General features: G+C 38.2%; 1 protein-coding gene across 1 annotated transcript in view; it reads left to right on the forward strand.

The window, feature by feature from the left end:
* The first annotated feature begins 8833 nt into the window (after window positions 1–8833).
* LOC110449643 (F-box/LRR-repeat protein 7-like) overlaps window positions 8834–13454 on the forward strand; it is a 74306-nt gene continuing 69685 nt past the window's right edge. The window contains exon 1 of the mRNA XM_021496631.1: window positions 8834–8864. Within this exon, the coding sequence (XP_021352306.1) occupies window positions 8849–8864 (16 nt within the window). The 5' untranslated portion in view covers window positions 8834–8848. The remainder of the gene's footprint in view (window positions 8865–13454) is intronic.

Here is a 13454-nt window from a genome sequence, read left to right on the forward strand (position 1 = left end):
GGGGAGATGACGTTTTGATATTCGCTGATACTTCCTATACATCGGGATAGGTCTGAATAAACCTACTGTGATGGCTTATTAGGCCCCTGTGGCTGGTCTAACAAGAGAACCCTATGTGTGGACCAACCATAAAACAAGACATCATGATATGTACAACCATACCTACACATCTCTACGTCCCTGTGACCGGGCTAATTCGAGGTACTTGTTATCGTGGTGGGTCCACACATACCGAGAGTGATCAATCATCAGACCCCTGTGACCGGGATAATTATGGATACTGATAATCGGGACAAGTTCAAACACACTTACAGTAATAAATACTCAGGCCTCTAAACAAAACAAAAATACTGTGATGAATTATCATGCCCCTGTGTACGACCTTATTATAGGAATTTATTATCTGGACAAGTTCAAAAATATTTTCAGTGATACATTCTCAGTCCCCTTTGAACGGGCTAATGAGTAGTAATTTAATCATGTAAGGTTAACAAATACTTACAGTGATAAATTCGTAGGCCCCTATGACTGGCCTAGGTATGGGTACTTATAATCAATGGAAGTTTAAACATATTAACATCTACAGTTATTCATTCACATGCCCCTGTGATCTGTGACCGGGCTAATAAGTGGAACCTATTATCAGGACAGGTTCAAACATAATAACAGTGATACATTTTCAGGCCCCAATGACCGGGCTAAAATCAGAGGTATTTATCATCAGGACAGGTTCAAACATCATTACAGTGATAAATTCTCAGGCTCCTATGACCGGGCTCAAATCAGAGGTACTTGTTATTAGGACAGGTTCAAACATACATACAGTGGTAAATTATGAGGCCCCTATGACCGGACTAAAATCAGAGGTATTTATCATCAAGATAGGTTCAAACATTCTAATAATGATAAGTTTTCAGGCCCCATTAAACAGGCTTACTTAATGTACAACTGCATCTATATGTGGACCAACTATAAAAACGAGACATTCGAACGGTATTAAAAATGACATCAGGAAAAGAAAACTGGCAAAAATCTGTGACATAATTAGGTCAACTCTATTGGGAAAATACTGACTTCAATTCGAAGTTTTTGTAAATACATATGGTGAAGATAATAGAGGATTTGGAATGAAAAAAGAAATCATATTTTCGATAGAAAATTTCTTTCTATGTGCAATAGAATACAACTATTGCCAAACCGATTTTCTTATTTATATGAGTTTGATTTTCTACCTGGGGACACAGGCCTGACATATCTTTCTTTACCTGGATTTTGACTTTAAAAACTCGAGTAAATAATACTCAAAACATTCGCATATTTTAAACCGAAAAAACAGTGAACGACGAAAGGTAAATGTGTTGCATTTAACTTGGTACGATGCTTTTTAAATATGCCATTCATGTGTTAAATAGAAATGAGGAAAAATCGTTTAACAAATTGTACAGATACTGCTGACAATTAATCAATCGATCAACGAAAATGTACTGTATTTTTATGAAATTTCACATATCAAACTAATTATAATTCAGAAATACGTGAAATTATTATCACTTTTACATCTACATACTGGCTTCTGGAAAAGGGTACAAAAAGTAACTGTTAGGCATGAATACAACCAGGCTACGTTAACGTAATGTCGTCATAGAACTACGACATTTGTGTGTGTGTGTTTGTGTGTGTGTGTGTTTGGAGGGGGGAGCTATATACTGTACGGGGTTAAGGGGAAATTGGTATACTTTCAAGTTTGGAGGGGAGCTCTTAAAAACCCAGGCTGAATTCGTCAATATCTTATTTTCATTTGACTCACTGAAGGATCCTGTAATCGGTAACTTTGCAATTTATTATAATCACTGACTTGTGTCTGGTATCATACGGATCTCTTCATCATCACCTTTTCTAGGTGACAGGTGGTATATTGCCCCACTCATTGGAGCAAATATAGATTTTATTCCCCAGATTTAACAAGTAGAATGCCTAATTATGTTGACACTAACATATAGTCACTACTGTGTCATATATTTGTAAAAGGTACTTAGTTTTCTTTGGTATTTTGTTAATCTCTTAATGAAACTTAGTGTGATCAGAGTTGACGTTACCTGTCAGACTTTATAGTCGTGTATACTCCACTCAGTACGATTCATTGCTGAATGAATGATGTGTAAAGGACTCGAACAAGTTATATCTTACTGTATACGCAAATCTTATGTTGAATCATTTTATATGTTATTTGTGCTATATATACACTGTAGATAATAAATGTCTTCAGGACGGGTTTGTCTACATAACACTTATCATATTACATAATATTAGACTGACCAGCCTTCTCGTACACCTCAATAACTCTCGAATAGGAAAAAAAATCTCCTTCTGTTTCGGTAATAATTCCCCATTCCCTATTCAAAAAGGAACATATTGACACATATGTAAATCTCTCTTTCTCTCTCCCCCCCCTCTCTCTCTCTCTCTCTCTCTCTCTCTCTCTCTCTCTCTCTCTCTCATCATTTGTTTTATCTTTTGATAAATATCAGGCAAGTGCTTATCAAAACGTTACTACAATACTTACTCATTCATTTTGCTGTCAAAATACTTACATTTCAATTTGAGAATGCTGTAAAATCTTTATCAAAATTGGTCATTTTAAAACTCTTAGTAGGCAGGCTACACAGCGACATGGGAACACTTGTCATTCTGTTTCGATACTTCTAATGCTTGGTCGAAGGGACATTACTCAAATTGAAATCACAACCNTATTGCCAAACCGATTTTCTTATTTATATGAGTTTGATTTTCTACCTGGGGACACAGGCCTGACATATCTTTCTTTACCTGGATTTTGACTTTAAAAACTCGAGTAAATAATACTCAAAACATTCGCATATTTTAAACCGAAAAAACAGTGAACGACGAAAGGTAAATGTGTTGCATTTAACTTGGTACGATGCTTTTTAAATATGCCATTCATGTGTTAAATAGAAATGAGGAAAAATCGTTTAACAAATTGTACAGATACTGCTGACAATTAATCAATCGATCAACGAAAATGTACTGTATTTTTATGAAATTTCACATATCAGACTAATTATAATTCAGAAATACGTGAAATTATTATCACTTTTACATGNATATCTAAATTTATTTAGGAAATATCTTTTAACATCTATATCTCATAATTATAGTCCTAAATATATAATTCAATTCAATTTAAATCTTAATTTCATGTAATTTTAATACGTATGAAGAATCTCATGTTAATTCATTCCTGAATACATATGGAAAAGTCATCAAACAGACAATTGTAGCATGGAAATATCGACAAATACCTTGGTATGTTTTCAGATAATCTGTCTTTAAAATACACCGGGCCGAATTGAGTGATAATTCTACAATACAGATAATTTGTTTAGCTATATAACAGTATAAATGTTGCAGAAAATTTGGTAACTGAGAGATATTACACGACACGTGACCATCACGTGCTTTCATACTTACAATTGATTTCCGCTGATCTGAAGTAATGATACGATGACCTAGCAAATTTCAATCTAATGATTTCTATAACCGGGAAAACGTTTTATTTAACAAAACGAAGACTGCATTTCTATAAATAAAACAATATTAATTGGATACATTTAGAAGATTCCAAAGCAATACAGACATAAATATAAACTGTCAAGTAGTCGGCTTTGACAAATACACATTTACATTTTTTTACATTTATGGCGATACTTTAAAGGGCCGTCGAACAGCATCAACTTGCAGGTAGACTTGTGTGGCGTGGCTTCCACATAAGTTCGTTAAAAACAGGTTAAAAAGTTAAAACTATTCACAGGATCCACATTCACTCTGCAAGATGACTGTGGAGCGAGGTCTTGAATGCCTCCACAGTCAGCTGCTCGACGACCTCTGATGGTAGTCCATTCCATTCCATGATGGTGTTTGGAAAGAAGCTGTATTTGTAGGTGTCGGTGTTGCATCGTATGTTGACATAGCCGTGGTTATGTTGTCTCCTTCCACTTCTGGCGTTACTACTGATATATGGTGGTATGATCAGTGCGTTGGTGTTGTGGATGCCTTTGTAGAGGTTGGTTAGTCGACTTTCCTTCCGTCTCTTCTGTAGGGGTGGCCAGTGTAGCTCGATCAACATCCCGGTTACACTACTGTAACGCGAGTAATCGCCGGTTGTGAATCGAGCTGCTCGCCGCTGGACTCTTTCTATTGACTTTTGTTGGTTTTTCTTATGTGGATCCCAGACTGAAGCTCTATATTCAAGGTTTGGTCGGATTAGGGTCAGGTAGGCCTTCTCTCTCACTTCCTGTTTGCATTTTCGAAGGTGGAGCCCCAGGAAGGATAGTAATCTGTTGGCCTTATGGTCATCTGGTTGATATGTTGCTTCCAGTCCAGGTTGTTGGCTATTTCCACTCCAAGGTATGGGTTGTGCTCTACTACTTTAAGTGTACTCCCATTGATGTTATAGTCGGCTCCTGTTGTTATGTTGGTTCGGGATCTCTTCATCCTCATCGTGTAACACTTCTTTGCGTTGAATTTCATCAGCCACTTGTTCGACCAGCTGACCATTTTGACTAAGTCATCCTGTAGCTGGTGGGTGTCTTCGACGGAGTCAATGATCCTGAATAGGAGGCAATCATCTGCGAATAGCTTGACAGCAGAGGGGATTCCTGCGCCGATATTGTTGACGTATAGAAGGAACATCACGGGACCCTGGACTGTCCCTTGGGGGACCCCTGACTCTACTTTGACTTCAGCTGACGATTCTTCATCGAGTACAACTCTCTGCGATCTCTTGGTAAGCCAGTGTTGTTTCCATCCATGGGTTTCCTTCTGTATCCCATAGTGGGACAACTTCTCCAATAATCGTCTATGTGGCACGATGTCGAACGCTTTAGAGAAATCCAGAATCATAACGTCGACCTGCTTCCTGTTGTCCATGGCCCTGGAGATCTCATCCACTGTTTGGAGTAGCTGGGTCTCACAAGAGTGACCTTTCCGGAAGCCGTGCTGATACTTGACCAGGATGTTTGTTTTGGTTCAGGTGGTTCATATTACTTTCTGGTATATGATGTGCTCGATCATCTTGCATATCACGCTGGTAAGAGACACTGGTATGTAGTTGCTCGGGTCAGTCTTGTTTCCTTTCTTAATGATCGCGGTAATGTTGGCATTCCTCCAGTCATTCGGTACATTTCCAGTGTCGTACGAGTGTTGAAATATGAGAGAAAGCGATGGTGAAATTTCTCTAGCTGCTTCCTTCAGCACTCTTGTAGGGATGTCGTACATATGTTAAATAAATTAATAAGTCAATTCTAAAAGTTAATTCTTTCTTTAAGCAAAAAAAAATAAAAATCAGATTAAGTATATAGCCACACATTCTGAACTAATGCCTCACGGAGCTTCCTGTTACAGTTTCCTTATAAAGTGTATAGGATGTTTATAAATAGGTATTGAGTTCTATCTAATCCTTGTGTTTTCACACTCAGATATACCCTTTTCCCTGTTCTCGTGTTTGACATTGTGTATTGATGGTGTGACGTCAAAGTTGGGTTTTTGTCCTTGTTTATTGACACAGTGACGTCAAAGTGGTATATGTTCTCCTTGTGTATATTTTGTACTTACGACAACGTAGTACTTTTGTTCTTTTGTATTGCCGCTGTGATGACCCTTTGGTTTCTTTTTTATGTGTTGATGATGTGACGCCCCATGACGTCACAGTGGTATGTATAGTTCGTCCTTTGTATTGACGTTGTTTTGTTAGAGATATACCAGTCCCTGTATATTGTCGCTCTGACGTCACAGTAGTTAGTTTCACGTTTTGTGTTGATGATGTGAGGCCCCGTGATATAACTGTCTTGTGTATCGACGCTATGACGTCACTGGGGTATATATAGTTTATACTTTGTATTGATGCTGTTACGTCAAAATGGTATATTGTACCCTGGACTGTTGATGCTGTGATGCCTAGATATAGATTTATGTGTATTAATGATGTAACATCCACTTGATCTTTTTTTTATCCTGACGACCCGATTGTACATTTTGTCCTAGTGAATTGTCGCTGTGATATCACTGTGGTATATCTTATTCCGTTTGTTCTGACGCTGTGACGTCCTGTGATATGATGGTCCTTATATATTGATGATGATGTTACATCCACTTGATCTATTTTTTCCTGATAACCCGATGGTACAATTTGTCCTTGTGTAATGACATTTTGACGAGGCAGTTGTATATATTTTTTAATTAGTTTTGACTCTGTGACGATCTTGTGGTATAGTATGTCCCTGTGTATTGACGCTGTGACGCAGTAATATATTTTGTAATTTTGACGCTGTGGCATCCCCTTGAAAAGGTCTATACTTGTGTTTTGACGCTGTGACGACCCGTTATCTATTTGAAGTGTTTTGACGCTCGCGACGTTCCGGTAAAAAATGAATTTGTGTTTTGACGCTTCGACGCCATGTCATAATTGTATATGACATGTTTTGACGCAGTGACGTTCCCGTACATAATAAACTTGTGTTTGACGCTGTGACGCCCCGTTATCTATTTGAAATATTTTGACGCTCGCGACATTCCGGTAAAAAATGAAATTGTGAATGACATGTTTTGACGCCCCCGTACATAATAAACTTGTTTTGACGCTGTGACGCCCCGTTATATAGTTTGTCCTTCTGTATTAACGCTGTGAGGACTCCACTTTTTGACATATATAACGTACACCCCCACTCATATACACGTTGGCAATGATTCTACGTCCATCGTAAAGCTAACCAGCTCGCCAAAGCCGTTAAGTAAGTGTTGATAAAAAAGTGAACGTTTCTAATTCGTTAAACCTCAGTCTTTGCCATGTGCATGAGGTATGTACATAACCTTGCTATTTACATACGTTGAGCTTGAAGACTTACCTGTATATATAGAGTTTGTTCGGGTAGAACGCGCTCGTGTTTAAAAGATTAACACAACCTTTAAACGTTTACCTGATTGACATAAGTTATTAGACATTTGTGTTCAAACATTTTACAGGTAATAAACTTACCTGTTTGTTATCTCTGGAAGGTACTGGTCAATTGTTGGACCTTAATATTGAATATTAAAGTAGGACTGACATAAATGGCGGCGAAGCATTTTGGACAAGTCAAGTCCGAGGCGTTAAGCGTGGTTCATTTTAAATGTGTCGGTGATATTTGACTTTCCTCACTTTAGAACAAACAAACTCCCAGACAGGGAGGATGTGTAAGTGTCTTTTTTATCCTATCAACAAAGACGTGAAGTGATTTGTCCCGTGCCTGATTCTTGTGTTAGTATCTATCTGGGTTGTTAGTGATGTGACGTCATTAAGCGGCTCGGATTATTGATCAGAATCGGATTATTAGGGAACGGCCAGTATTGGCCAAAGTGACGTCAAACCTTGTGTTTTAGGGTCAGATGTAATGAACAGGGATTTCAAAAAATGTGTTTTCTCTCCTGGAATACAAAAGATACGTTTGGACATAAAGCGATGACGTCATGGGAGCGGCGAACGGCAAAGTTGTCCGTAAGTACATGAACAACAAATTTGTTATAAATGTATTCTTTTCAAAACTAAAATTTTAATTCCGGTTGTGCTATTAAGTCCACTTTAAACATTTCAGTTCTGTATAAGCTAATCTCTAACACAAGGGAAGGGACCATTTATTATGAATTTGACACGTGTGTTGGAGCACTGGGTCGGAAACAGCTTCCCTTTCTCCACACGTGACATTTACTCGTTAAGTACAGAAAGAAAATGTCACAATCCGTTTTTATTGAGTGACATTTCGTCAACGATGATATAAATAGGTCCCGTACACCACAGGAAAAGTCATTTGTCACACATAGATGGCGGTGTTGAAACATCTTTCCAGCACGAGAATGTTATTTAAACAGCTCTATATTGCCAAGTTTGGATCAGTTTTCATTCAAAGTAATTGAGAAACACTTATCTTCAGCATCAACACAGAAAATTAAGATTTAAATGAACACTATGTATATTGCACTCTATCGTATCGTATTCAAATAGGTTAAATGTCGGAGGAACTGGAAAGACCCCCTTATGAACGAGGTGAATTCGGCTGAAGGGACATGATTTCACTAGTAAGCCCGAAATATGAATAAATACCACTAGTCTATTGTCACTCTATAGAGTGCTCGGTCCGGCAACACAATATACACACGCAGGGCTGTTCAGTCCAAACTTGAGTTAAGTGCCATATTTGGACTGATATGCCCTGAATATGTTTAATGACTAATCAGATATAGTGTCTTGTTAGACATAGTGTGCTTTTTGTTGCATGGAGAATGTTGGACTGGCAGGCCCTGTGCATGTATAACAGTTAGGACTGTTCGGCCCTGTGTATTTATAATGTGCGGTCGAGTCTAGTATCATGTTAGGGCTGGTAGGCCCGGAGTATGTTTAATGTGTGGTCGAGTCTAGTGTCCTGTTAGGACTGAGAGGCCCAGTGCATGCATACTTTGTGGTCAAGTGTAGTGTCCTGTTAGGACTAATAGGCACTGTGTATGTATAATTTGCGATCGTGTCGAGTGAACTGTTACGACTGGAAGGCTGTGTATGTATAGTGTGTGGTTGAGTCTAGTTCATGTTAGGACTGTTAGGCCCGGAGTATGTATAAACGTGTCGTCGAGTCTAGTGTCCTGTTTCAGATACACTATCATATTAAAATATATATACTGATGTATCCGTCTACTCATCTCTACAGGCACGGGTCCACAGTTCTCCTCAGACAATACATCGGACTTTGCCATTGTAAACTTGAAAATCTCGAGCAAGCCATTCGGACCTACGTATGAGTCAACGATGACGGTATTTGGAGGTAAGTGGTTTTCGAAACAGTGTGTTGGGATTTCAGTGATATTCAAGTGTCTGCGCAGCAGGACTCAATTGAAAACCATGTAATCGTCGGCGTCGTCATCGTTGTCGTTGTTCGATCGTCGTTGTCAGTGACGGCGGCTCTGATTATTTCCAAGAGAAACAGATAGGTCACATTGGATTTGGTTTGGTTTTATAGGGTTTAACATTCTATCAACAGCTAAGGTTATTTAAGGACGTGGCCACATTGGATTTGGCTTGGTTTTATAGGGTTTGACATCCTTTCATCAGCTAAGGTTATTTAAGGACGTGATCACATTGGATTGGGTTTGGTTTTATGGGGCTTAACATCCTATCATCAGCTAAGGTTGTTTAGGACGTGGTCACATGGATTTGGCTTGGTTTTATAGGGTTTAACGTCATATCAACAGCTAATGTTATTTAAGGACGTGGTCACATTGTATTTGGCTTGGTTTTATAGGGCTTAACATCCTATCATCAGCTAAGGTTATTTAAGGACGTGGTCACATTGGAATTGGTTTGGTTTTATAGGGTTTAACATCCTATCATCAGCTAAGGTTATTTAAGGACGTGGAAACATTGGATTTGGTTTGGTTTTATAGGGTTTAACATCCTATCATCAGCTAAGGTTATTTAAGGACGTGGCCACATTGGATTTGCTTTGGTTTTATAGGGTTTGACATCCTATCATCAGCTAAGGTTATTTAAGGACGTGGTCACATTGGATTCGGTTTGGTTTTATAGTGTTTAACATCCTATCATCAGCTAAGGTAATTTAAGGACGTGGCCACATTGGATTTGGTTTGGTTTTATAGGGTTTGACATCCTATCATCAGCTAATGTTATTTAAGGACGTGGTCACATTGGATTGGGTTTGGTTTGATAGGGCTTAACATCCTATCAACAGCTAAGGTTATTTAAGGACGTGGCCACATTGGATTTGGTTTGGTTTTATAGGGTTTGACATCCTATCATCAGCTAAGGTTTTTTAAGGACGTGGTCACATTGGATTGGGTTTGGTTTTATAGGGCTTAACATCTTATCAACAGCTAAGGTTATTTAAGGACGTGGTCACATTGGATTTGGCTTGGTTTTATAGGGTTTGACATCCTATCAACAGCTAGGGTTATTTAAGGACGTGATCACATTTGATTGGGTTTGGTTTTATAGGGCTTAACATCCTATCATCAGCTAGGGTTATTTAAGGACGTGATCACATTTGATTGGGTTTGGTTTTATAGGGTTTAACATCCTATCATCAGCTAAGGTTATTTAAGGACGTGATCACATTGGATTGAGTTTGGTTTTATAGCGCTTAACATCCTATCATCAGCTAAGGTTATTTAAGGACGTGGTCACATTGGATTTGGCTTGGTTTTATAGGGTTTGACATCCTTTCATCAGCTAAGGTTATTTAAGGGCGTGATCACATTGGATTGGGTTTGGTTTTATAGGGCTTAACATCCTATCATCAGCTAAGGTTGTTTAGGACGTGGTCACATGGATTTGGCTTGGTTTTATAGGGTTTAACGTCATATCAACAGCTAAGGTTATTTAAGGACGTGGTCACATTGTATTTGGCTTGGTTTTATAGGGCTTAACATCCTATCAACTGCTAAGGTTGTTTAAGGACGTGGTCACATTGTATTTGGCTTGGTTTGAAAGGGCTTAACATCCTATCAACAGCTAAGATTATTTAAGGACGTGGTCACATTGTATTTGACTTGGTTTTATAGGGCTTAACATCCTATCAACAGCTAAGGTTGTTTAAGGACGTGGTCACATTAGATTTGGTTTGGATTGATAGGGGTTAACATCCTATCAACAGCTAAGGTTATTTAAGGACGTGGTCACATTGGATTTGGTTTGGTTTGAAAGGGCTTAACATCCTATCAACAGCTAAGATTATTTAAGGACGTGGTCACATTGTATTTGACTTGGTTTTATAGGGCTTAACATCCTATCAACAGCTAAGGTTATTTAAGGACGTGGTCACATTGGATTTGGTTTGGTTTGATAGGGTTTAACGTCATATCAACAGCTAAGGTTATTTATATTTGTCATAAACACTGTAAAAAATAATCCGCAGTTAAAACGTATAACTGTTGATGTCTTAGATCAATAAATAATAATTATTATAATTGTAGGCTCTTATTTACCGCTCTATCACAACCTAGTTCGTAGGTAGTCTCAAAGCGGTTCACAAATTATTATCCGTTGTTATAGAGCCTTTGCAACCAGCCAATATCATTCTCAACTCCATGCAGAGCATATAGCCGGTACTGCCATTTCGGCAGTCACGTCTAACATTCAACAATTCTAGCACTGCCCAACCACGTACTCATTTACAGCTGCGTAGACTGGACAAAGCGGAGTAAAATATCTTGTTCAATGATACTATACAGTGCCTCGACGTGACTCGAACCCGCAACCCTTCGGTCACGAACCCGGCGTCATACCACTAGAATACCGTGCCTTCAAATTTGTAAGAGGGGTCTTAATCTACTTTTTACAATGTATGGTCAAATCGTTGAACCTTTTAGATGTCTCCAAACAAACAATAAAGAAAGAAAAAGCCCATTAAAATTAAGCAATTAATCTCCGTAAAAAGAATCTGTAATATGTTCGCATATCTTAAACAGACAAAGTAGTAGACAAAAGGTAAATCTGTGGCTTTTAACTTGACACGAGACAGTTTAATTATACCATGCGTGTATTAAATAGTGATAAATAAAAAATGATTTGACAAATTGTGCAAATACTTCTGCATTAATTCAAACAATCAAAGTAAAGTACCGTAATTCAATTTTCAATATATAATTATCACTTTTACATACTGAATCCTGGACCATATCAACCGATAGGCATGCAAAAAAGTCTACATTACCCAAACATTAATTACGTCATAGAGCTACGATATTTTGGTGTGTTCGGGGGAGGGGGTGGGGGTGGGGGCTATATACTGTAAAGGGTTTAAGGGAAAATGGTATGCTTTGGAACGCGTCATATCAGTAAACAGGGGCGATTCGAACATCTCATTTCAATTAAATTGGATTTAGAGGGAAGGGGAGGTCCTAAACTTTCAGTCTGATATCGTCAATGATATAATGGATGTTCCATTAGATCATTGTCCACTTTCCATAGGATATCATTTGGCTCTCTGAGAGATCCTTTAATCGGTAAAATTACAAATTATTATCGACACAGATCTGTGACTTGTATCCTAAGGATCCCGTAATTTTCATCAGTACTAGGTTACAAGTCGTATATTGCTCCAATCATACGGGCACAGAAAGTTGTATCTCTCGCATTCAACAAGTGTCATAAATGTTTCACACTTGAACATAGTCATTACCGTGTTAAATACTTCATAAATCCCATAATGTATCTGAGTGCACCAGGTAGATCAGAGTTGACGTTACCTGTCAGACTTTATAGTCGTGTTAACTCCACTCAGTACAATTCATAGCTGAATATTGTGTAAAGGACTCGAACAAGGGGAGCGAACTCGTCATAACTTACTGTATACGCCAATATTGTGTTGAATCAATTTGTATGTTATTTGTGCTATATATACATTGTAGATTACAAATGATTTCAGGACGAGTCTGTCTACATAACACGTATCGCTTTACATATTACCATTCTGACCAGCCTTTACGTACACTTCAATAACTTCTGAACCGAAAGACCTCTTTGATCCTTGTGTCAGTTATAATTCCCCGTTCACAGTGGAACAAATCGAAACACATGCAATTGTAATTTGTTTGTAAACAGATTTTGTCGGTTTGTTATACAGTAATTTTATAGTTTGAAGTCGTGTGAGTAATGACAGATGTTAATGGCTTCCTCCTTCCATCTCTCTCCCTGTGTCCCCGTCTCGCTCTCTCTCTCTCTCTCTCGCTCGCTTAACTTTGGGTATGACTGTTGCCTAAAATTGGAGCTGATGTTTATCAAATTGTTGATACATTACTTACTCGGACATTTTGCTGTCAAAATACTTACATGATAATTTTAGAATGCTGTACAATCTTAATTATAACTGATACAGCGTCATGAGAACACTTGTCATTCTGTTTCGATAGTTCTAATGCTTGATTAAAGGGACACAACTCGAGTAAAACTCACAACTAAAATGTGCTACATAAAACACATGCACAAAGTAAATCCTATACACACATGTAATGAATGATGGTGACGTATGATAGTGTAACGTTCCGGGGTCCGTACCCTAGTCACTTCTAAGGATCCCTGTGCTGTAAGCTTAATTATAACTATACTACAGTTGCAAATATATACAAATATGTGTTACTACCTTGTTACCAGCATACCCATTACCTAATGCTTAATACATGATATGAACAGAATAATTACTGCACGACTATAGAACTAATACGAAAGCTATCTGCTCTTTATCAATATAACACACTACACACACTACCGTACAATCCAGGCAGTACACAACTCGACTACCTAGTCGCGGCTAGCCCTAGTCACTATAGTTGCCCTATAGTCAGCTACCTAGCTATATGACCTAGTCGCGCCGATCACGACAGCCTCATACTAGTATACA

This window comes from Mizuhopecten yessoensis, unplaced genomic scaffold, assembly GCF_002113885.1.
Source record: "Mizuhopecten yessoensis strain PY_sf001 unplaced genomic scaffold, ASM211388v2 scaffold4743, whole genome shotgun sequence".
NCBI lineage: Eukaryota > Metazoa > Mollusca > Bivalvia > Pectinida > Pectinidae > Mizuhopecten > Mizuhopecten yessoensis.